The 27,010-nt window shown below is 36.4% G+C and overlaps 1 protein-coding gene across 2 annotated transcripts; it reads right to left on the bottom strand.

The window, feature by feature from the left end:
* Positions 1-3,859: 3,859 nt before the first annotated feature.
* On the bottom strand, positions 3,860-27,010 carry LOC110870777 (G-type lectin S-receptor-like serine/threonine-protein kinase At4g27290). Of its 2 annotated transcripts, none has more exons than XM_022119927.2 (7): positions 25,599-27,010; positions 25,340-25,495; positions 24,374-24,528; positions 24,050-24,260; positions 23,397-23,634; positions 22,458-22,608; positions 3,860-4,339 (listed from the first exon to the last, which is right to left on the bottom strand). In XM_022119927.2, the coding sequence occupies exons 1-7, from the start codon at positions 26,851-26,853 to the stop codon at positions 4,040-4,042; spliced, it is 2,466 nt and encodes an 821-aa protein (XP_021975619.1). In that variant the 5' UTR covers positions 26,854-27,010; the 3' UTR covers positions 3,860-4,039. The 2 variants fall into 2 exon arrangements, with proteins under 2 accessions (XP_021975619.1, XP_021975623.1); XM_022119931.2 differs by having other exon boundaries at positions 24,374-24,525; positions 25,599-27,008.

Below are 27,010 nucleotides of genomic sequence, written 5' to 3'. Positions count from 1 at the left end.
ATTCATAGGTCATTGCTACAGAACCGAAAATAGTTAAAATGAAAATCAAACAAAAAGAGATTAAACCTGAACCGAATAAAATGAATTCGGTTTATATGTAGGCCAATAGACTGAGTAATTAAAGTAAACCATACTTTATATTTAGTCGAATAAACCCAATTATATGAATTCGTTGTATTCGGTTGAAATCGAAAACCAAACCAAATTCGAATGCATATGTGATTCAATTTTTAAGTACTTAAATTTCTTTTAGTTTAGTTCAATTTTTGGTTTAACCCAGAAATTTCATAGCGAATAAAAGGAACCAAATAATCGAATAAACCGAAAAGAATCAATGGACACAACTTAGGTTTCCAAGTTGTAGGTTCCAAGCTGTTTAAATTATTTTTGTCGTAACTTTGTTCAAATTTAACATGTGAAGGGACTTTAATGTTCAAAAAATTGGACTTTTCTGAGATAAGACAGAAAATATGTTGGTTTTTCATACTCAAAAAAAATGTTGAATGGCTTTTATGATAAAATTAAGAAAGTATTGTTGGTTTTTTATGATATTTCCCCTTAAGCTAGAAAAATACTTCGGGTAATAGTTTTTAGTTTTCACCACACATTATATATAGAAACCGAATTATAGGTATATTTAATCAATTAATCTAAACTATTCTCGATTAGGTCTTGGGTATATTTTAATCATCCTCAACTCCACCTATGGGTCATATCATCCATTTTTCTCTATTTCACATCACCTCACCCTAAGGAAATGGTTTAATCTCGTTAAGTTCACCTAACCCAAATTTTTAGTTTTTTTTTGTTTAAAAAAGTAAAAAAATAATTAATTAAACTCTTAACATCATGTTAAGAAATAACTCTTTTTTTTACCCAAAAAAAAAAAAAGAAATAACTCTTTTAACGCTCCTTAACCCAATAAGGGAGTGATAAGCAAAGCCAGTTAACATTCCATGTCATCCTTAATTCCCCAGGTGGTGTTATGATACACCCCAAGGACCCTTAGTGACCAATTCCGCCAAGGCTAGAAAACGGTCGTGAAGTTGATTTATTTGACTTATTCATATATGATAAAAGTAGAGGACGCTATAGGTGTACTTCAAGAAGAAATCTTTCGTCACTCACCGCACGAGACTTAGGCTTCGATTGGGATGCAGGAGTTCAATTGAGAATCATCTACGTAAAGTACATTGACATTCTTGGATGGTACTACTACAATGGGGCCAAAAACAAGAGAATATGCTTATGTAGAGCCTCTACATGAATGAACTACCTAAACTAAGTGCAAAAAGAAAGCAAACAACAGCAAGTGCAAAAAGATGAGGATGGAAAACAAGCAACCTATACATGAATGAACTACCTAAACTAAGTTTAGTTTCGGGGTAGTCTTGAAATGATAAACTAAACTAACTATATTTATGTATTTATGTTGGGCAAGTGACTACGAAACAAAAGTCAACCACAGGGCCATCCCCGAGAATAATAAAATACTTTTGGGCCCTGTACGAAACAAAAAAAAAAATTTGGGCCCCTCCCTATAATATAAACTCACCAATCATATATCAAAAACCACAATACGACTATATTTGTTATAAAATAAACAAAACAAAAGTAGCGTAGCAAAAAGAACTGAATATATCTAAAAATACCCAAATTAGTTTGACAACACGAACATTTTCATATATAAAAAAATAGAACTAGATACTGAGTTCTTTTAAGTTTATATTGTAAATGGTTAAATGAGAAATAAAAAACGTACAAGAAAACATGTAAAGTTTGTTACGTAAATGATTAAATGAGAAGAAAAAATGAATGAACTTGCAAGTTTGTGAAGGCCCAAATTTAGATGTGAAAAATCAAAATTAAAACTAAAAAATAAGCTTGGAAAGTTACAATTGGTGTGAGCATAAATCAAAATTAAAACTAAAAAATAGACTTGCAAAGTTGCAATTGGTGTGAGCACATAGGACTTTTTCCCCCTGTTGATAAAACAAGCTAAATCAGCCCTTTGAGGCCCCAAAAAAAAAACATCAATTAGAAATGAAAAACAAAAAAAGAAAAATAAATCATCAATTAGAACTGAGAAACAAAATATGAAAGAACCGAGGGGGGGAATCGAACCCGGAACGTCCACTTTAAAATTAATTGTTGCATCCATTGAGTCAAAGGAGTAACATGTATAATATTTCTTACAGCAACTTTATATATAAAATATATATTAACTTTTAAACGATTTTGGGCCCCTAAATGCTTTGGGCCCTGTGCGATGGCACCTCTTGTACAGGTCCAAAGCCGGCCCTGGTCAATCATGGTTGCAAAAGTAGCTAGGCGCTCCCTAGTCAGATTTGAGAGTACTCAGGAGTACTCGGCCTAGGTGGAGATTACTCGGGGAGTAATTGTCCTAAGCGAACAATACTCGGGCCTCGGCAGCCTACCTTGTAGCGAGTACTCGGGGAGTACTCGGAGCCTAGGCGGGACTTTTACATGAAGTCAACATGATTGGATCGAACTATGTTAATTTATGGTTCGTAGTTGCCATGTGTTAGTTGAGCCAAACAACCGTTGTGTCGGTTACACACAATGGGCTAATGTGTATAAAGATGGTTTGCGTAACCCCGTTTCAACCATAATGTTCTTGACCAGTACCATACAAACTTATAATACTATGGACATAAGTAATTATCATAACAAAATAACAAAATTAAGAGCATTCACAATTGAATTCCCCTCTCCATCCATTTAGTTTGACTAAAATACACATTTATCACAAGAATTTGTTTACTTTTAATAAAATCCTCTAATATAAGTAAAAGTACACATGTTTTAGTATCAATTTAGACCGACCTGTTATTGTGTTTTGTTAAATAAATATTTAAAATAGGCTTATTTTGGCTTATTTTGGTTTATTTTGGATTTTCAGGATAAAACTAACCCAAAATGAACAAAGGAAGCAAATCCGGGCGAAGAACTGGAGAAAAAAATAAAAACTGTCCAGACACACCCCCATGTCTTACCACTCCATAGTTGGCCAATAGTACCCCAGGGTCATCAGGTGGTCATCAGGTGATCATATATCTTTGCGCCGCCAATATGTCCTGGGGCGTGGGCTTCCTCCACGTGCCTCGGCTCCGAAAACTGCCAGACACCTCCAGAAAATCACAAAGCAAAGTCCAGTCAAGAAAAACCCATACATGCCCCATACCCTGAAGGCACGCAGACAAGAGTTTACTTTTGGAAGATTGGAAAGATCCGAGGGACCACGACCTGTGCCTGGCAGACACGCCTCGTGCCTCGCGAACCGGTTGTAGCAAGTCACATAGGCAGACACGAGCATGCCATCCAGGCACGCCCCATGCCTCGAGTCATAGCAGCCTATAAATAGAGGTCATTTCCACCACTTTTCTTGCTCATCTTCTCCCCTCTTCTCTACTACACACTTCTCTTCTACCCTACTATCTCTAATCATTTTAATCATTAAGAAATACTCAAGATCATTAGTGTAATCAAGCTTTTAATGATTAATTTAATCTTTTCAAGTTTAAAAATGAGTTTTTATGAGTTTAAAAAATGCTTTACCCATATATATTTTTTTTTGAGGAGAATTTCATTCATAATTCCCCAAAACAGGGCAATAACAACACATCAACTACAACATCGTAGTATACAAAATTAAATTTACACCAATTATCCCACGAAACCGACTTATACTTATATCTATGATGGAACCAGAAAAAGCTAAGGCTTTGATATCCTCCAAGTTTATCTCCTTTTAAATCCTTTATTAGCGAATCTTTTCTCGTTTCTAGCTTTCCACAAAACCCAACACGCAACCATAACAAATCAAATAGAAAATAAAAAAAAAAGAAAAATACGATGAGCCTACTCCATTAATTTATTTATTATTAATGTATACAAATTTAAAGTAAGGGTAATGTAACCTACTTTATTAACCTGACCTAAAAATAATTTCATACTGCAAATTAGATCAAGAAATTATGGTACAAGTAAACAAAAGCATGCATGCATACACTGACCTTTAACGTCCACCCAAGGTCGTCATTGTAACATCATTAACTGTACTTGAATCACTAGCAGATGTGTCAAACTTCTTGTGACTTTCTCTGCAGAAACCAGGTTCCTTAGGTTCGGGTAGATCCATGTTCTCATAACTTAACATAGCGTATACCGTAGACATTTTTGGTCTATCTTCAGGATATTGTTGGACGCACAAAAGAGCAACGTGAATACATCTTATCATTTGATCCCCGTAAGATGGCTCTACGACAGTCGGGTCTAATATCTCTGATGGTCGTCTTTTGTTCCAAAGCATCCATGCCTAAGCCAAGAGTTCCAGTTTAGTAAAAAACCAACAAACTTTCTGTTCTGTTAAACAAAAGTTGCTCAACCACTTTTTTGAACATTAAAGTTTCTTCGTATGATAAATTTAAACAAAATTATGACAATTTTTTTTTAAAACTTGCTATATAATGTTATGTTTCATCCTAAGATATGTTTGAAAATTCATAGGTCATTGCTACAGAACCGAAAACAGTTAAAACAAAAATCGAACAAAAAGAGATTAAACCTGAACTGAATAAAATGAATTCGGTTTATATATAGGCTAATAGACCGAGTAACTAAAGTAAATCATACTTTATATTTCGTCGAATAAACCCAATTATATGAATTCGTTGTATTCGGTTGAAATTGAAAACCAAACCAAACTCTAATGCGTATGTGATTCAATTTTTAAGTACTTAAATTTCGTTTAGTTTGGTTCAATTTTTGGTTTAACCCGAAAATTTTCAAACCGAATTAAAGGAACCAAATATTCGAATAAAAGGAAAAGAACCAATGGACACCTCTGACGTTTCCAAGTTGTATGTTCCAAGTTGTTTAAATTATTTTCGGTGTAATTTTATTCAAATTTAAAATGTGTAGGGACTTTAATGTTCAAAAAATTGTGGAGGGACTTTTCTGAGACAAAACAAAAAGTATGTTGGTTTTTCATATACAAAAAATTGTTGAAGGACTTTTATGAGAAAAATAAGAAAGTACGTTGATTTTTTATGATATTTCCTCTTTGGAATGCTAAGCTAGTAAAATACTTCGGGTAATAGCTTTTAGTATTCACCACATATTATTTATAGAAATCGAACTATATATATTTGATCAATTAATCTGAACTATTCTCGATTAGGCTTTAAGGTATATTTTAATCATCCTCAACTCCACCTATGGGTCATATCATCGATTTTTTCCTATTTCACCCCACCTCACCCCAAGGAAATGATTTAATCTCATTAACTCTACCTAACCCGAATTTTTACATTCCTTACTGATAGGGCGGTAGCATTATGGTTTGACTCTGGCCTCGAGTGGCGTTTCCTTGCTGATTCAAAGAGACAGGTTCGAGTGTGTAAGGATTCTGACCCAAATACTGCACAACATTACACATTAATACACCTAGTTTATCGTCTAACAATCAAGCCCTTGTTACCCCATGGTAAGAGCTAGTTAACGAAGCATCAAGAGGTATGTTGATCCTAAACACCCCTTTTCTTATCATTGATTATAACCTTTTTATTTTCTTCTTCATTTTCTCTTGATCCATTTTAAAAACTTTTATTTTTGGGTTTGACTAGACGCTAACGAAGACTCGGTACTAAAACTCCTTGTATACTTGGACGACCTCGGTATCTTACCATAACTATATCACGCCAACGATGGGTGCACTTACTCAACATGAAGTGTAGTGTGATAGTATTATATCATGTTTTTACAAATATTAAAACTTGACGTTGTGCATAAAACAACTAAAAATAACCATCTTTTTATAAACACACCGCAGCACGTCTCGTCCCCACATCGGATTCCTCATATTCCTAATTATCTTAATAATACATTTTTCACTCATAATCATTAAAATGTATAGGATAAGGATGGATAATGAACCCCAAAATATGGTGGTTTACTTTAGTTTTCAACATAACCTGTGGTATACGGTATACAGATGAGACTCCAATGTATGAGTATCAGGAAGTGAATAGCGACTCTACTATGAGTGGTCTAACGTATCATATCCTAAGTTTTATGTTAAACATCATTTTCCAATTTTCGATGAAGTTATATCTCATCTAAACACATTTTGTTATAGTGTTAAAGACTAATGTTTTAAGTCATGAACTAAACTATATTTCTCATAATAAAGGACTATTAGACAACAAAGTAATTATGGATAGTTAGTGTATAATTATGTAAATATTAGACGTATCTTTCAGTAGAATTAAAATTTCATGCACACAAAGGTGTTTTATGTGGTATTAGAGCCAAGCCACCATCTCAGCTTCGCCACCATCGTCCGACCACCAATGGACACTCACAACAACTGCGTCGACAACACTCACAAACGCTCACAACATGCATTCGCGATACTCTCTAGCAAGACTCCCGTAGACACTCAAATCTTGAACGTAAGTTTAAGTGCTTTAAAAGCCATAAATTGCTTGGCATCATAGATCAGAGACAAAACGTTGTGCTGTCGACACTCTCTGACAACACTTAAATCTTGAACACAAGTTCAAGTTCTTTAAAAGCCAAAAATTGCTTGGCATCGTAGACTAGAAATAAAACGTTGTGACGCCGACACTCTTAGGCGACACTCCCAACGACACTCACAATTTTTAACTAAATTCTTAAACAATAACAACAATTACAACTTTTACCTTAACTGAAATGACATCAAACAATTCACACAAATTTTCTTTCACTCTCTCTCAAACAAACTATGGCTATCGGAAGCCCATGTTCAAGGATCTACTGCTAGAGAACTATGAGACTCCCTTGCTCGAGCCTATGCTCCACACGCTGCCTCTAGGGAATATACTGTAACACCTCGTAAAAATCACGTCCAATGATGTATTGACACGTGTAATAAACCCTAATAAAGTCGAACAGTGAAATTTACGGACTAATTTTTCGAAAAATCGAAAACTTTGATTTTGAAAGGACTGGAAGTGTTAGCATACCTAAAATAAGTTTCTAAATAACCTCTCACGATGGGGATTTTCACAAATGTGCCACTTGATGATAAAGTGTGGCCGTTTGCGTAATTAATTGAAAGTTTGCGCAATGAAGGGTTAAAAGAGTCAACATGTTAATTCTTACCTCTGAGTGACCTTTTAACAAACCCGGAGCTTCATGATATTTAATTATACTCTTGGGAATGCCAAGTAATGGCCAACAAGGGTTTTTATGCCTATAAGTAAAGTTACACGCAACTTTGCACGTTAGAGGGACTAAAAGCGTCAATATGTTTAATTATACCTCCGAATGGCCTTTTAGCGAACCCGAAGCATCGTGATGTTTAATAATACTATCAAGGATGTCTAATATGGATTAAATGAGGCTTCAATGCTAATAAATGATGAAATGCGCAAGTTGCGCAATAGAGGGGCCTAAAGCGTCAACTTTTGAATCTACGCCATTCGGTGACCATTTAAGCGAACGAGAGCATATTAATATTTAAGTATATGCTTGGGAATGATTAATATGGGCCATGGAAGGCTTAGATGTCATTAAACGGCATTTCGCGCTACTTTGCGCAATTAAGGGACTAACTGCGTCAAACTGCAAAAGGAGGTCGAATCGTATGGTAACAGACCTTCCGGAATATGTTCATAAGTTAAACATACCCTATTTATCCTTTATATAGCTTAAGTATAGGATTAGAGGTGTTTGGTGCGCAAAAATAAACTTTTATGTCATGCAGGGACTAAAAGTGTCAAAAAGTGCACAAGTTTGCACTTTTGCGCATATCTCGCATTCTGAATATCCCCGGACACCCAAAAATTTATGTAAGCACTAAAATATTTTATTTTAGTGATCGCCATGATAAAATTCCATTCGTCACGTAGTTTGAATCATTTTTCGCGTCCGTACGTGTTCCGTCGTAATTAGCCGAACAACGTGACCGTACGACCAAACGAACCGACATCCGGCATATTTTTGAGCATGTTTCATATTCCCTATGCTTAGGCATCATTTTATAGCCTTAAAAATGGTTTAACGGGCCTCAAACGCATCAGAAAGGGGCTAGAAGCATGCAGGGACCAAAACTGCCATTTTAGAAACTTGATTTCCAGCTGTTACCAGCTGTTACAGCTGTTTTAATCAATTGCAAATGGTTTTCTTCAGTCCTTGGGCAGCCCATAGATTGCTAAAACAAGAGGTAAAGGTGTACGGTCCAGATGTGATCACGTTTATCAAGAAACGATCCTAACGGTCCTCAAAAACCTATATATACCCATTGAATTTGGCTCTCATTTGCACCATTTCCTTCAAATCTGCTATGATCTCTAATTTGTGAGGGTCTTGAACTCTTTTTGAGAACCTCCTTCAGTTCATAGGACCTCTTGTAAGTACCCTTTCGTGCCTAGTTTAAATTTCTAGCGGTTATAGCCGAAAGGTCAAACGTTTCGATAAACGCTTTCTTTTAATCGGTTGAGCCATGGTTCGGAAAGAACATGGCAACGTGACCGTAATTAGGTAGGTGATTAACCCTCAAAAGGGCGCCTCCTAATTACCACGTTTACTTAGTATAATTGTCGGGTCAAATTAAAGTCAAACGGGTTAGTTTTAAATAAAATGCATAACTATTAAATTAGAAGTCATAAAATCAGTTTTGCCACATTAATAACTTGGTAAATATTAGTTGAACATGTCTAAGCATGATTCAACCCGACAATTCTAAGTATAGGCCCGGTTCGGAGCCGAAAGTCGCGAAAGTTGACTTTTGCTTTGACTTTCAGTTCTGACCCGAATTAGACTTATTTAGATATGCCTTAGGATTCCTTTAGGATCATGTTATGGGTTAGTGTAACCCTCTGAGGTTATACAACCTGAATCCTTAGTTATCCTATTCATTTGCAAGTTTCCGTTATATGCCGAATTGTTGACCGTTATGCCCTTTTGACCTTAAAACAATATTTTTGAAAATGTGAGAGGATAGAAACCTTCACTACTGAATTATAAACTTGTCCATAAAATCTGACATCAGTTTGAGGTCCAGATTAGGAGTTATGCTCAATAGCGTAATTAGAAGCTTCTTTAGTAATTAAATAGCGTAAATTGCATATAGCCTATCTAAACCCAAATTTTTGTATAAAACTTTATACCTACTGTATTAAAATAATATTTTGGGATTTTTAAAGATTTTTATTCAATTTTAGGCTGAGCATAACTTAGTGTTCTAAGCTTAATTCGGCTAATGCCGGTTTTGCCCTTTTAAGCCATAAAATGAGTTTTATAAATCCGATTGACCCCAAACCTTTTTCTACTGATCTAATATATTAAATATATTATTTTGAGCCTTCTGGAATTTTAAAAATATCAGCTTTCTTTATAAAACCCGGAAATGGCTCCAAATCGCCTTTTTTAAGCGTTTTTAGCACATAAGTATGCACTAGAACCTATTTAAGCATATGGGATTGAAACCTACTGATGTATTCAGTAAAATTTTATATTTTAACAGTAGGAGGATAACTTAAACTCAGAATTTCTGTTTTGACCTTTTAGGCATTTGTGAAATTACCAAAACGCCCATACGGTGTCTAGAATGATTAAGATTGATAAATTTCACATAAGGATTAATACCCTACTGTTATAACTTAGTAAATTAAGTTTATTTACTGATTTAATTAGACCTGTAACTCAAGTTATTATTAAACCCTTTTACACCCTTTAAAATGACCAAAATGCCCTTATGAGGCATAAATTGGGTTTAAAACCATTTGGGGCATGATGGAAGGTATCATTCCGATATCACAACATGTTTAAGGAATATTAACTTAGGAAACTTGTATATGACTCTTATGGTTACTCGTTACGCACTTTATGCGTTCGGATCGGCGTAGGTAACTAGTTTACCCATTATAGCCGAAACGGGTCAAACCATATCATTTCGGTCTCAAAATCCAGAATGTGATTAAGTTACCCATATTAAACAAGTATGCAAGCTTGTTGGGTCAAAACCACATTCTAAAAACGGTCTTCGCCTTATCGTGCGTTTAAACCGTAATCTTCATTTAAGAACTAACCGGTCTAGGCTTAGGCCAAATTATAGACCCGTTAGAAATCTAATAGGTTATTAAAAACCTTCGTTCCAGATTTAGGAGCCCAGTAAAAGCTATCTGTACTTGGTTGGTGGTATACGGCTGGGATTAAATTTATATTTAGCTCAGGTAAATACTTTTAACTTATTTTCCCTTATACGGGCTTGGGGTACGGTATATAAAATACCGCTTGGTCGGGCAATTGACCCTAACTCATTAGTAGTTGGGTATTATCAATGTGACCCGTTTGAAAATGCTGTTTTGTTTGTATAACGCCTTTGGGGGCTTAATGACCATGTCCCGGATATCCTTGGCATCATTCAAAGAATGGCCACGACCTTTGCATACGGGTGTAGGCGTACACCCGTAGTGCATTAAATAAAGTATAACAGTCGGTACGAGAAGAAATCTTGCGGCGGAACTATACTATGTGGTGTGTCTATTAAACTTTAATCCGGCACGACCCGGACACTGAACGCTAATAAACATGTAATTCTTTTACAAGATTATAGGCAAATAATTGTCCCAAGTTATAAAATGTTTTGGCCACGGGCATTCAAATCAATTTTTAAAACCTTTTCAAAATGAGTCAGTTAAATTGTATTTACCAGTGAAAACTGACGTATTTTCCCAAAAAGACTAAGTGCAGGTACTACGCGTAATTGGCTGGTTTCTCCTAGCATCAAATAGAAGTCTCGCAAGCTTAGATGCCTGAAGTCTGTTGAACAATATTTCATTTTATCTTGCGATCCGCCTGTGGATCTTTTACTTTCCGTTTGTAATACTTGGATATTACTTCATATCGGATTGTAATATATTTTGCTTCCGCTGTGCATTTAAATTGTGTGGTTTGACTATGATGATATCAACTACGTCACGGAACCCCCACCGGGCCCACCGGTGACACGTGGTAAAATCGGGGTGTGACAGGTTGGTACCAGAGCCAACGTTGAGTGAATTAAACACTAGCCTTTTGTGTTTAATCTCAATGACACAATAGCACATTCCTTGACCTTCTGAGTCTAGACTTAACATAGGAATATTTTCATCTGTATTCGGAGAATTGTTGCTTTAAATTCTATATCCGTCGCCAAGCAAAGAAGCCGTAATGGAATTTCTCCCCATTAGAAGCCTAGGGAAGGCCGAGCTTCGTGCTGCGACTGGGGTTAACGTGAAGCCAAGGAGACGCATTCAGAAATAAAATGAAAAATAAACTCCTTTTTATTAAAGCTCGTTTTCCTTAGTACCTTTTAAAGGCATATTTATCATTCTGTCCCTTCAAGGACAGCATCACTCCTTAGAAGTCCCGTTTAGGGCAACCATGTGCCTGTATGAATTCTAGTGGGACGGTTAGATTTAAAATAACGTTCCTATTATAGGATCTGCCATTATTATAAGATGGCAAAATCTAAAAAGGACAAGACCTAGCTCAGGTGTCATATAAGACAGGGCCAAGATGGTATCTCCATAATTAGATTCAGATCCATAATTAACATCTCAACTTAGGATTGTTCTGCGTTTAATATTAAAAGAGAATCTTCGGGGTAAAACCTAGCCACGAGTCATTATAGACATGGCCAAGATGGTAGAACCTGTTCAAAAGATTCCAAAAGTTTGGTTAACATCTGAAAGTATGTTAACATGCTGGGCAAATTGTGATGCAGTATAAATCACACAGGCCATCTTTGAAAATTGGGATTTATTTAAAATTCCCTGTAAGTAAAATAGCCATCCCTTAAGGATGAAGTGCCTGCGGGTAATAAATAACGTCCTCTGGGACTAAGAGACAGTAGAAGTCTGCAACTCACTGTCAAGAAAGGGTAATGAACTGTGATTCAGACCCAAATACCTCGATTCTGTGAAAATCCTGGTTATAAATTAAACTTGTCTACGTGACTAGACTTTTTGTGCCATAGTTATATTTTAAATAAATTTAGGATAATTATAATGAAAATCCTGAATAAAATAAATATCATTCCTTTCCTGCCAGTATTTATATTAAATAGAGTCTCAAAGGGTATAACCTAGCTTGAATGTCGTTAGGGACCTGGCTACGATGGTAAGACCTGTTTAAAGAGATTCAGATCCTTGTTAAACACCTGAAAACGTGTTAACACTCCTGACAATGGGTGATGCGATGAAATCACACTTGTCATCCTTGTATTAGAAATCTTCCAACCCTTCTTTTAGCCTAAATGGTCAATAGGAATCATGGCTAATAATCATCGAACATGATGTATATGTCAAAACATCCTTTTTAGATGTATGCCTACGGGCAAAGATGCATTTATGATAAAGATAGTTATTCATAACTTCCTGTCAAAAGGTAATGAGTTATGAAATTTTCCGATCCAAAGGAATCATTGATTATGTTTTAGATTGTCCTTGTGACAAGGCTTTGTGCCATCTAAAGAATCCTTTAAAAAAAAAGCCTTTGTGCTGTATAAAGTGTCTGTACGACATTGACAGTTGTGACTTATATCCCCTGTCTAATAAGAAGGACTAGATTCTGTGTGAACGCCAAAGATGGTTTATTTAAAAACCTAGGCAAAACATAATCAAATAAATCTTATACTATCTATTGGCCTATATGGTTTGTTCGCACCATGGCTATTTAATTATCAAGTTTGACAATTCCCTATATGATTAAATAAATTATTACCACTTAGTTTGTAGCCTTCGAAGCATCATCATGGCCGACCCCTCCGAAACTCCCAATCATCCAGTTAATCAGAATGATGATGCAAGACTGAATTTAACGGGCACCGAGTTACAGGCTATGATAGATGTAGCTGTAAACAACGCTGTGGACCGTGCGTTGAAGGATCATAAGCGAAAGTCCGATGACACCCCAAATAAAGGTTGCAAAAAGGGTAAGGCCGGTTCAAACCAGTCCAAGCCAAAGAAGGCAAAACCCAAATGTAGTAACTGCAGAAAGCAACATTTTGGAAAATGCACGATAGACCCACGTGCTAAATTGTGTGGAATTTGCAAGACCAAAGGCCACAAGACGTTGGATTGCAAGAAGCTGGAAGATGCAACCTGTTATGGTTGCAACGAGAAGGGGCATATCAGGACTAATTGCCCAAATAAAACCAAGAAGCCTAGGGAGGCTAAGAAGACCAACGCTGAAAACTCTCAAATGGATGCTCAAGAAGCTAATCAGGATGACAACATCGCAACAGGTACTTTCTTTATCAATAACGCTCATGCTAGAGTATTACTTAATTCAGGTTCAGATAAGTCTTTTGTAGACAATGGATTTTGTAAATCTTTAAATCTGCCTGTTAAAAACTCTAAGCGTTAAGTATAAAGTAGGATTGGCCAATGGTACCCTAGAAACTGCTTCAGCAATATTAGATGGATGTTATTAGGAACCATTCTTTTCCACTGTCCTTGTTTCCATTGAAATAGAGGGATTCGATATAGTGATAGGAATGGATTGGTCATCTTATAGCTAAACCCATATTGTGGGTAATAAGAAGCAAGTGGTTATTAAGACTTTTTATGTTAAGCCCTTGGCAATTCAAGGAAGAAACATGATAAGGACTGCCTGAGCACTTGTTGAAATTGGTATTTAATACCAAAGCTTCGAGTATGGAAAACTCGGAAAGGACAAACAACAGTCGTGATGCTAGAGATGCGACAAGTGTTAATGGCGCAACAGATGTGAGCCTCAACGTTAATGAAGTTAGTCTCCAAAACTAAAATTAACACAGCTACTTGAAAGGATATAAGAAAAGTCATGAAAAGTTCTCAAAACCTGCTCATCGTAAGTCCAGTAAGGATCTACCTCAGCTACTCATGTTATATAGATTAAGAAATAGCCAGTCAAAGCTAAGACTGCCTCGAAATTGTTAAAGATTCTGCAGCTGAGTTTAAAAGGATTAAGAATAGAGGCGTTTAACCCTCCTGATGAATGATTAGAGGCAGTTCGCATTAATAATGATATTAGATAAACCCCCCTATTGTGATTTTAGTACTAAGAATTTCGTTTGGTTTCGGGTACTGATAAGTTTCTCATAAAACCATAAGCTTAGCAAACTTTTAGAAAATATTCCGTAAGAACCCCAGATATTAAGTGTAAGGTAAAACTTACAAGCGAAATCATAAGAACCGTTTCTTCTGTTCCCATCAGAAACCTTCAGCCGTAAATTTTTGAAGTATCTTCTCTATAGAGGAAGTGCGTCGGCATATACAGTTGATATCTCCTTGATCTCAATTGATTGCGAATACCAGACAGTATGATAAAAGCGCCATATGAGGATTGATGGATCTTAATATGTTCCATAGATTGCTTCCATGCCTGATCAGTATGGAGGTTTAATGCATGGGACCACAAAGATATCCCGATGGTCATATGGTACTAAAGTCAACTAATGGTATTCAAAGAAGATATCCAGAATGGAAGTTTTCATGCAAATGTTCCCGATTAAGGAATTCGTGGACTTATAACATGAGTGTGTCATTTATTTGACACGAGAAATAATGGGTAAACTGGAGCCTGAAATTTGGAAAATCTCTACAACCGCCTTGTATCTTGAATTTTCTTCTCCTAAGATTACCCTGTTACCTCCTGAGAGGCAAGTAGAGTTAAGATTTATATCCCATTTAGGGCTGTATTAATATGAAATCTCCAAGACGGCTAGTACCATCATTGGATGAATCGAAACCCTGATTAAGTAAGTTTTGAAATAGAGGATTCTTATAGCCTAACTCAATATTATGAGGATTCAATGTAGTTAATTAAGAAAGACGGTTCATTTTGCTTATGCATTGATTACCGCAACCCTAATTAGACAACAATTAAGAATTTCCATCAGCCGCCCAGGATCGTCGATTTATTCGACTGACTTAAAGGATTAGCTATCCCTTAAGGTTAGTTGTAAGCAGTGATTGGAATAACCATCTCACCTTAAGATTAGCTTTTCTATAATAGTTGTTATATAAGTATCAAGGCTGCTCCTTCGAAGACCTTGTATAGATGAGATGTTAAACATCTATTGTTAGACAGAAAATTGGTAAGTCCAATTATCAGGATCTGAAAGTTGCCTTGGAAACAACGAATAAGATCGTGCAAATCCATAATCATTTATAAGTTGCCAGTATTCGGCAGAGAATCAAGGATTCATGGAAATAGCAAACCTCCTAAGTTCTTGTTAAGAAATAAAGTTCAACAAAAGATATCACCCTGGAAAGGTGTGCCAATCTGTTAATTGTTAGGCTAGTTAAGCTCTGAATATACGAAATCATTTGAAGGAATCGAATGTATCAAGATCAAATAGCTTATAAGCTAAAACCTATTTAAGGAGCTTGGCGGTTCTCGCAATACGTTACACATTAAGGATTTAAGGATGTGTTTCACCAATAAGTCAAGAAGCATTAACTCATATGATAGGCAGATCTATGATATGATGAGAAACCTGTATCGATTAAGGACCGGCAGGTTAAGAATACTCGAAAGGGATACATGTACCTAAGATAGAGGTCAACTTGGGAGCTTGGAAAGACTCTAGACATGCTATGAAAGATTAAGTCCGTTATGCGACAAAAGAAACTTCCAGCACTTTAGCAAATCTCGAGGTCGAGATTTCTTTTAAGGGGGTGAGGATGTAACACCTCGTAAAAATCACGTCCAATGATGTATTGACACGTGTAATAAACCCTAATAAAGTCGAACAGTGAAATTTAGGGACTAATTTTTTGAAAAATCGAAAACTTTGATTTTGAAAGGACTGGAAGTGTTAGCATACCTAAAATAAGTTTCTAAATAACCTCTCACGATGGGGATGTTCACAAATGTGCCACTTGATGATAAAGTGTGGCCGTTTGCGTAATTAATTGAAAGTTTGCGCAATGAAGGGTTAAAAGAGTCAACATGTTAATTCTTACCTCTGAGTGACCTTTTAACAAACCGGGAGCTTCATGATATTTAATTATACTCTCGGGAATGCCAAGTAATGGCCAACAAGGGTTTTTATGCCTATAAGTAAAGTTACGCGCAACTTTGCAAGTTAGAGGGACTAAAAGCGTCAATATGTTTAATTATACCTCTGAATGGCCTTTTAGTGAACCCAAAGTATCGTGATGTTTAATAATACTATCAAGGATGTCTAATATGGATTAAATGAGGCTTCAATGCTAATAAATGATGAAATGCGCAAGTTGCGCAATAGAGGGGCCTAAAGCGTCAACTTTTGAATCTACGCCATTCGGTGACCATTTAAGCGAACGAGAGCATATTAATATTTAAGTATATGCTTGGGAATGATTAATATGGGCCATGGAAGGCTTAGATGTCATTAAACGGCATTTCGCGCTACTTTGCGCAATTAAGGGACTAATTGCGTCAAACTGCAAAAGGAGGTCGAATCGTACGGTAACAGACCTTCCGGAATATGTTCATAAGTTAAACATACCCTATTTATCCTTTATATAGCTTAGGTATAGGATTAGAGGTGTTTGGTGCGCAAAAATAAACTTTTATGTCATGCAGGGACTAAAAGTGTCAAAAAGTGCACAAGTTTGCACTTTTGCGCATATCTCGCATTCTGAATATCCCCGGACACCCAAAAATTTATGTAAGCACTAAAATATTTTATTTTAGTGATCGCCATGATAAAGTTCCATTCGTCGCGTCGTTTGAATCATTTTTCGCGTCCGTCCGTGTTCCGTCGTAATTAGCCGAACAACGTGACCGTACGACCAAACGAACCGACATCTGGTATATTTTTTAGCATGTTTCATATTCCCTATGCTTAGGCATCATTTTATAGCCTTAAAAATGGTTTAACGGGCCTCAAACGCATCAGAAAGGGGCTAGAAGCATGCAGGGACCAAAACTGCCATTTTAGAAACTTGATTTCCAGCTGTTACCAGCTGTTACCAGCTGTTACAGCTGTTTTAATCAATTGCAAATGGTTTTCTTCAGTCCTTGGGCAGCCCATAGATTGCTAAAACAAGGGGTAAAGGTGTACGGTCCAGATGTGATCACGTTTATCAAGAAACGATCCTAACGGTCCTCAAAAACCTATATATACCCATTGAATTTGGCTCTCATTTGCACCATTTCCTTCAAATCTGCTATGATCTCTAATTTGTGAGGGTCTTGAACCCTTTTTGAGAACCTCCTTCAGTTCATAGGACCTCTTGTAAGTACCCTTTCGTGCCTAGTTTAAATTTCTAGCGGTTATAGCCGAAAGGTCAAACGTGTCGATAAACGCTTTGACTTTTAATCGGTTGAGCCATGGTTCGGAACGAACATGGCAACGTGACCGTAATTAGGTAGGTGATTAACCCTCAAAAGGGCGCCTCCTAATTACCACGTTTACTTAGTTTAATTATCGGGTCAAATTAAAGTCAAACGGGTTAGTTTTAAATAAAATGCATAACTATTAAATTAGAAGTCATAAAATCAGTTTTGCCACATTAATAACTTGGTAAATATTAGTTGAACATGTCTAAGCATGATTCAACCCGACAATTCTAAGTATAGGCCCGGTTCGGAGCCGAAAGTCGCGAAAGTTGACTTTTGCTTTGACTTTTAGTTCTGACCCGAATTAGACTTATTTAGATATGCCTTAGGATTCCTTTAGGATCATGTTATGGGTTAGTGTAACCCTCTGAGGTTATACAACCTGAATCCTTAGTTATCCTATTCATTTGCAAGTTTCCGTTATATGCCGAATTGTTGACCGTTATGCCCTTTTGACCTTAAAACAATATTTTTGAAAATGTGAGAGGATAGAAACCTTCACTACTGAATTATAAACTTGTCCATAAAATCTGACATCAGTTTGAGGTCCAGATTAGGAGTTATGCTTAATAGCGTAATTAGAAGCTTCTTTAGTAATTAAATAGCGTAAATTGCATATAGCCTATCTAAACCCAAATTTTTGTATAGAACTTTATACCTACTGTATTAAAATAATATTTTGGGATTTTTAAAGATTTTTATTCAATTTTAGGCTGAGCATAACTTAGTGTTCTAAGCTTAATTCGGCTAATGCCGGTTTTGCCCTTTTAAGCCATAAAATGAGTTTTATAAATCCGATTGACCCCAAACCTTTTTCTACTGATCTAATACATTAAATATATTATTTTGAGCCTTCTGGAATTTTAAAAATATTAGCTTTCTTTATAAAACCCGGAAATGGCTCCAAATCGCCTTTTTTAAGCGTTTTTAGCACATAAGTATGCACTAGAACCTATTTAAGCATATGGGATTGAAACGTACTGATGTATTCAGTAAAATTTTATATTTTAACAGTAGGAGGATAACTTAAACTCAGAATTTCTGTTTTGACCTTTTAGGCATTTGTGAAATTACCAAAACGCCCCTACGGTGTCTAGAATGATTAAGATTGATAAATTTCACATAAGGATTAATACCCTACTGTTATAACTTAGTAAATTAAGTTTATTTACTGATTTAATCAGACCTGTAACTCAGGTTATTATTTAAACCCTTTTACACCCTTTAAAATGACCAAAATGCCCTTATGAGGCATAAATTGGGTTTAAAACCATTTGGGGCATGATGGAAGGTATCATTCCGATATCACAACATGTTTAAGGCATATTAACTTAGGAAAATTGTATATGACTCTTATGGTTACTCGTTACGCACTTTATGCGTTCGGATCGACGTAGGTAACTAGTTTACCCATTATAGCCGAAACGGGTCAAACCATATCATTTCGGTCTCAAAATCCAGAATGTGATTAAGTTACCCATATTAAACAAGTATGCAAGCTTGTTGGGTCAAAAACACATTCTAAAAACGGTCTTCGCCTTATCGTGCGTTTAAACCGTAATCTTCATTTAAGAACTAACCGGTCTAGGCTTAGGCCAAATTAAAGACCCGTTAGAAATCTAATAGGTTATTAAAAACCTTCGTTCCAGATTTAGGAGCCCAGTAAAAGCTATCTGTACTTGCTTGGTGGTATACGGCTGGGATTAAATTTATATTTAGCTCAGGTAAATACTTTTAACTTATTTTCCCTTATACGGGCTTGGGGTACGGTATATAAAATACCGCTTGGTCGGGCAATTGACCCTAACTCATTAGTAGTTGGGTATTATCAATGTGACCCGTTTGAAAATGCTGTTTTGTTTGTATAACGCCTTTGGGGGCTTAATGACCATGTCCCGGATATCCTTGGCATCATTCAAAGAATGGCCACGACCTTAGCATACGGGTGTAGGCATACACCCGTAGTGCATTAAATAAAGTATAACAGTCGGTACGAGAAGAAATCTCGCGGCGGAACTATACTATGTGGTGTGTCTATTAAACTTTAATCCGACACGACCCGGATACTGAACGCTAACAAACATGTAATTCTTTTACAAGATTATAGGCAAATAATTGTCCCAAGTTATAAAATGTTTTGTGCCACGGGCATTCAAATCAATTTTTAAAACCTTTTCAAAATGAGTCAGTTAAATTGTATTTACCAGTGAAAACTGACGTATTTTCCCAAAAAGACTAAGTGCAGGTACTACGCATAATAGGCTGGTTTCTCCTAGCATCAAATAGAAGTCTTGCAAGCTTAGATGCCTGAAGTCTGTTGAACAATATTTCATTTTATCTTGCGATCCGCCTGTGGATCTTTTACTTTCCGTTTGTAATACTTGGATATTACTTCATATCGGATTGTAATATATTTTGCTTCCGTTGTGCATTTAAATTGTGTGGTTTGACTATGATGATATCAACTACGTCACGGAACCCCCACCGGGCCCACCGGTGACACGTGGTAAAATCGGGGTGTGACATATACACTTAAGACACAACTTCATAAGCAACAAATGAAAGGTGATGAAACATATGCTCTTGCCAGTGAACCAACAAAAGACAAAAAGTTGGTCCTACACATGATAAATGACTTGCATGATGAATATAATGACCTTAAAAATGTTCTGGCTCATCCAACTCCTTTGGCCTCTAATGAGATACTTAGTCTGATTATAGACCATGACTACATGGCATCCTGACACCGGAGCCACCAATCAAGCTCCTCTTGATACAACACGTGGCTTCCTAACCGGATCCACCGATCATGCCACTCTAACTTTGACAAGTCAAAACCATTCTGAGGTATATCATGGTAATGAGTTCCTTCGTGTTGGTAATGATAATGGTCTTCCTATCCTTCATATTGGTCCATCAAAAATTCATTCCTCAAACAAATCTCTTAACATATCTAATATTCTTCATCTTCCTAAACTTAAAAGGAAACTTCTATTTGTCCAAAAATTTTGTTTAGGTAACGATGTTTTCTTTGAATATCACTCTTCTTTTTTTTGTTGTTATGAAGGAGAGTCTACACGCTTTACCCTCCTTACGGGCCCTAGTAAAAATGGTCTCTATACCCTTCGTCTTCTGCTTCTCCAATCCATCAATAAGCACGCATTATCTGCCACTCGTACATCTTCTGATGTCTGGTATTGAGGTTTGGTCATCCACACGAGAATCTATTCAATTTTATGCTTTCCTTTTATTCTTTACCTGCAACTAAGACATCCAGTTCCATTTCTTGTACCGCTTGTCCTTTGGGCAAGTCGACAAAGATGCATTTACCGGTTTCTAATTTTCGTAGTGCACATTTTTTGGATCTACTATACTGTGATGTTTGGGGGCTTGCACTTGTTTTATTTTCTGATGGTCACTGTTACTTTATGCTTTGTGATGTATGGAATGCGCGAAAATAAAAAACGGTTCCTGGTTATCTACGGAGTCTAAATACAAAGCTCTAGCTGACACAGTAGCTGAATTGAAATGGTTAGAAGCCCTATTAAAATAACTTGGAATAGACACAATCTCTGCTCCGATCCTCTGGCGTGATAATCTTGGCGATACATATCTGTCGAAGAATCCTATCCTCCATGCCAGACCAAAGCATGTTGAAGCTGATTTTCACTTTGTACGAGAAAAGGTCACACAAATTGAAGGTCCAGTTCATATCTATGGAAGATCAGATTGTGGACATCTTTACAAAGCCTCTTCTTACTCATAGATTCACCTTTTAACAATCCAAGTTACATGTCGTTCCCGGCCTTAGCTTGCGGGGGAATATTAGACAACAAAGTAATTATGGATAGTTAGAGGTTAATTATACAAATATTTTAGATCTTTGTGTAAATGTTAGGCCTATAAATATCCCTCCTCTTGTAATATCTCATTTACAACATTTCAATACAATTACAATTTAACACACACAAAGGTGTTTTACTAGGACTATATTCCTTTTTGAGGCCTGACTTGGGTAGTAACTTATTCAACAACTTTAGATCTATGGTTGCTTACATAGTCACTTATATTTCTCTTTCCATTTTCTATGACTACATGGTGTGGGAGGGGCATGAAGTGTCAAGTGACAGCCACGTTAGCAGGGGGCCGTGGTAAAAATGGGGTGGAAGGGGTTTGAAAAAGAGCTTTAAAAAACTGAAATAAACAACAACCAATACCATCGCTCCACGTCACCACCCTTATGCCCTCCACGCCGGTGAAAAACTTGTCGCCCCCATCAACACGCCACCACCACACCATGGCACGGGGCGGTATGCCTGCGTGGTGGAGGCTTCCACGCCTACCACATCGTGTGTTCTAATGAGAATCAATACTATCAAGTATATAGACATCTAACATTGTCCCCCTAGCATTAACACATAACCCATAATTCTCGTACCTAGATATAGACAATAGCCTAAACTTTTATATTCAAAATGATCGATGATAACCTTTTTTTGTTTAAAATATAATAGCACCACACATTTCTTTCTAAGTGGTTTTAACAACTTGAAAAAAAATGTGTGGTGCTATTATATTTTAGTATTAATACATTCCTATTATTTGTAATAGTAATCTATCAAGTAATAATTAAGATAACTAAAACCACTAAGGAATTGATTTGAAATGGGTAAAACACTAACATGTGCATTTACGGTGGTAATTAGGAGACCATGTAATGTTATATAACAAGGGAACACCCCAACCGTTGGATGATCACAACAATCGTGTGGCTAGGGTTAAAGATGGGACCGGGTGCGGATTGGACCAATAGCGGCGACACATGTCGCCGCTATTGCTTGATGCTCATCGCCGCTATTAACAACGGAACGCCCCAGCCGTTGGATGATCACAACAATCGTGTGGCCAGGGTTAAAGATGGGACACCGGGTGCGGATTGGACCAATAGCGGCGACATGTTGGAGGTCGCCGCTATTGAGGTCGCCGCTATTACTCGTATTTCTTGTAGTGGTGTTATGCTTATAAATAACGGCGCTAACAAGTGAACATGGAAAAGCATACGTAAATAGGGTAGTTTTGTAACTTACGTGTCCTAAAAGGTTTAGATCATGATCAGGATGATGAAATGCCCAATTCTTCTGGCCGCTTATAATTTCCAACACGATAACGCCGAAGCTGTAAACATCTGATTTCACAGAATAATGGCCGTTCATTGCATATTCTGGAGACATATAGCCACTGCACCAAAAAAGAGTTATTCTACATAAAAATGGCAGCAATTGGTGTTGATAAATAACTAAAGTTGGCATTTTGACAATTTGACATTAGCCCGTTCTATATAATATCCTCTTTCTTGACATATATTTTAATTCGAACACTTAGTCAAATGTATAAGATTTCTTCCAATTTTTGTGTTAATGTAAACTTGCTAACCCAAAAACACATCACAAAACACTTCTTGCAACAAATATTAATACCTAACATTAAAAACATTAAAGAAAAAAATTGTTGCTAACTCTATAGAACGCTAAATTAAAACATGCCGCATGGAGTATTTCCAACATGCCGCATGGAGTATTACTTATTCAAAAGGTGGACTAGTGAAATTATTTCACATGCCGCATGGAGTATTACATATTAACCAGGTGGAAGAATATTAATTATTATGTGAGAAAGGCAAAATTGGGTTACTTTTTTTTATTGCTAACGGCTAAAAAAGTAATTAATAAACTAATAACAAAAAAAAAAAAAAAAAAAAAGAAGAAGAAGAAAAAACAGGTCCACACCATAATGGGCATTTCAAGTGTTTGCAAGTATTTATTGACTATTTTTTGAAATTATATTTGATATTATGCTTGGTGAAATTTAGAGAAAATGTTTGTTTTGAATTATTGTCCAATGAGTTCAAGCCCACCCATTTTGAAACCTATAACAGGAAATATATATTTATTTGTATACGTACCTTTTTTGCAAAGCTGAAATAGTGAAGTACAGTCAAATTCATATTTTTATGCAAGGTGACTTACTAGGTTCCAATAATTCTTTTGGTCATTTCTTGTATTTGATCTGTTCCAAATATACGAGCGATGCCAAAGTCTGAAATTTTCGGGTTTAACTCGCCATCAAGTAAGATGTTACTACTTTTGAGATCTCGGTGAATGATTCTTAACCTCGAGTCTTGATGTAGATAAAGTAACCCTCGTGCAATACCCTTAATGATATGGTAGCGTTTTCTCCAAGTCAATAATTTTCGTGTAGGTTTATCTGTGTATAAAGTTAACTGTATTAAGAAAAACCCTAAACATTGTCTAGATGTGATTGTACAAATCAATAATGGTTTTTTATGGTCTACAAGCCTACCATTGATGTATTTTTATCAAAGGATAGGATTAGGTTCAAGAGTGAACACTAGTGTAGCTTGCGAACTGAGTGAACTAATCCTGACCATACACGTGTGTAGATCAATGGCCAGGATTTGATGTTGAAATACACTAGTGTATTTTACGATTTGATGATGAGATCCTGGCAATACACGAGTGTAGATCAATGGCCAGGATTTGTTCATTCAGTTCGCAAATACACTAGTGTGCACTCTAGAACCTCACCCTCAAAGGATAATTATAATCACCTGATAACATAATAACAAAATTGTGAGCATGAGGGAGTGTTATGTATGTACCATATATAAAGTTGTTTAGGCTTTTATTAGGCAAATACTCATAGACCAGCATAGTTTCTTCCCCTTCAATGCAGCAACCCAAAAGCTTGACAAGATTTCGATGTTGTAACTTGGCAATTAAAATAATCTCATTCTTTAATTCTTCAACGCCTTGCGTCGACTTTTCTACCAGCCTTTTAACTGCTATTTCTTGTCCATTTGCAAATTCACCCTATTTCAAATATAATTCAAGTATAATTACTCTAGTTATTCGTACGATTCTTGCGTTAACCCTTATTTGTACCACATTTCACCTTACATGTAAGTGCTTCATAAAGAATATACCTTGTAAACAGAACCAAAACCGCCTTGCCCGATCTTGTTTCTTTCAGAAAAATTGTTACACGCAAGCAAAATGGTTTCAAGATCATAAAGAGGTAACTGAAATCCCGAGTCTTGATTATCATCCACGTACTGAAAACTCCCACTTTGTTGAGCTGCTACAAATGAAGAAGCACAATAAGCAGGTGTGAGACAATATTAATAATGAAATAAAGAAAAATATGCGGAAGATGATCTGCTTGAAATAAAGAGTTATTGTATTGTTTTCTAGTTTAGAGAAAACGAAATAAAATAGTTAATGTAGTGAATCATCTAAAGCAATTGTTATCAGGGTATATACTTGGATTGAAACTCGCCAAAAAGAAATATGTTACTTTAAAATAAGATATACATGAATGAAACAACATTAATACTAACAAAGAAAACCTAAACAAATCATGTGTTTTAGTTATGGTTATAGGTAATTAGAATAAATACTAAGCACTATATCCTATCTAATAGTAATATATAAGAATGCGTTGATTGGAATAGTACTTTTAGATCATATGTGTATATATGAATGAAACAACATTAATACTAACAAAGAAAAACTAATAAAATCATGTGTTTTAGTTATGGTAAAGGTCATCATCATCATACTCAGTAAATCCTACCAATAGCGAAGCTAAGGTAGGGTCTGATGAGGGTAGATGTAGACAACCTTACGTCTACCCTGTAGGAATAGAGAGGCTGCTCCTGAGACCCCCAGCTCGATTAGTTATGGTAAAGGTGATTACAATAAATACTAACTGCTACATCCTATCTAATAGTTATAAGAAAGGAGTTAATATTCACACACCCCTCCCTTCTATCTCTCTCTATTTATACATAGATATATAGAGAGAGATAGAGTGAAAAATGATGTGAAAGTAAGATATAGGGATGTGAGAATAGTGGGAGCCTATAAGAATGCATTGATTGAAATAGTACCTTTAGAGCTCCGACCTATTTGGTCTTTTCTCCTATGCCGGATAATCCAACTGAGGTACCATATAACACCACCCGATAAAAGTAGTACAACGATAACTGTGACTACACTGACAATCTTTACCGTTAAACGTTTCCTCTTAGCATCAGCAATGGATTCTGAGATATCAACAAACCAGACAATGGATTTATATATCTTAAAAGTAGTGCATGAATGCGAAATGGAACTATATGCAGCTAATGAGTAGTTACGACGACATACTTATCTCAGCGTGGGCCATTCGGATGTAAATCTCCTCCCCACCATTGATCGAAATGTACTTCAAATCAAGCAAATCACCAATCCAACCCACACATCGACTGCCATTTCCGTAAACATTGACATTAGCATATGCCATACAACTACAATTTTTTAAACATTTCGCTTCACAATCATGATTGGAGTAGTTCCCCCAAACAACCGGATTATCAGGATATTTCAACGCGTTGTATTTCACAAATCCATCTCTATGACCGCAACTAAGTTCGTGCTTCCTCTTGCAGCCACCTGAATAACTAAATAAACCCCAATCGCGAGGTGAATCCGGCGTGAACCCACTTAAACATTTGCAACTACTTAGTGAATAACAACTCCCATAAGGTCCACATTTTGCATAGTTATCACAAGGATCACTGTTGAATGTTAACAATAGATTCCATTCTTTACTGTTGTTAACCCTCCAAGTAAAATACTGAAGCAAACCTGTGGGTGAGATCACCAATCTAGACAAAATGGACTCATCCAACAATTCATATTTGAAGTAGAACCCTTCAGAATTGGAAGCATAAATAGTTTGGAACAATGGACTTGATGTTAGGCTAGTGCCACCACTAAACATGGTCCCATCAAACGGACCCCAACGGAACAACTTTCGCGAACCACTTCTTAGAACCAACTGTGGTGCTTCGGGTGGTTCCAGACTAAACGAATACACACCATCCGAAGGATCCTCACTGCTCTTCCATGATCTAAGGAACCTGTGCAATCCAACATCCAGTTTCAAATCTGGTAAAAGTGTATCAGTTGGAAAGTCAAAGCTTTGCCAGAAGATGGTTTTGTTGCTTCCATCATCTCTAATTACAAGATTACCCGAATCTAATAACTGTAGAACAGGAGTGAAGTTACTCGTGATGGTTATATTATCGGTGGACCATACAATACCCTTTGAGCGATTATAAAGGATTAAAGTTCCATTTTCTTTTAAAGATATTTCTCCAAACGAATCACGAATCGGGTTGTTTCTGTTGGCCACCCAAACCACCGTGAGAGGCAGATTGTAATACCAAATTCCCAGATAAAGATTGCGAGACGAACTATTGCCAAGACTGAAGAAGCCAAATTCAAATCTTTGGTTGGAGGAAATTAATGTGAAGCCATCAACAAAACTTTGGTGAGGTATCAAGGTGTTCGTCGAAAGCGTGGTTTGTATGTTAAAAAAAACTAGTGAGCATAGTATGATAGGCAATATAGTGCTCATCTTTTGCAGGTTTCAAAAACATCTAGAGGTGCATACAGATAAGATAATTTCACAGTTTGGAAGAATGGATTTGATCCAGACAAAAGTGTATTCAAACAAACTTTTAGGGACTGGACCAAAGCAAACACCTAATACATTAGTTAACAAGAGAAAACAA

Source organism: Helianthus annuus, chromosome 1 (assembly GCF_002127325.2).
Source record: "Helianthus annuus cultivar XRQ/B chromosome 1, HanXRQr2.0-SUNRISE, whole genome shotgun sequence".
NCBI lineage: Eukaryota > Viridiplantae > Streptophyta > Magnoliopsida > Asterales > Asteraceae > Helianthus > Helianthus annuus.
This window is presented reverse-complemented; position numbering and strand designations above follow the sequence as displayed.

Bases quoted from the DNA above. Each gene is read 5' to 3' on its own strand.
- LOC110870777 (XM_022119927.2), bottom strand. From the start codon at position 26,853: ATGAGCACTATATTGCCTATCATACTATGCTCACTAGTTTTTTTTAAC. The intron at 23,635-24,049 runs GTACATACATAA...CTTTATACACAG, and splicing joins CCTAAACAACTTTATATATG to ATAAACCTACACGAAAATTA. The intron at 22,609-23,396 runs GTAAGTCACCTT...TTTTTGGTGCAG, and splicing joins AAAAGAATTATTGGAACCTA to TGGCTATATGTCTCCAGAAT.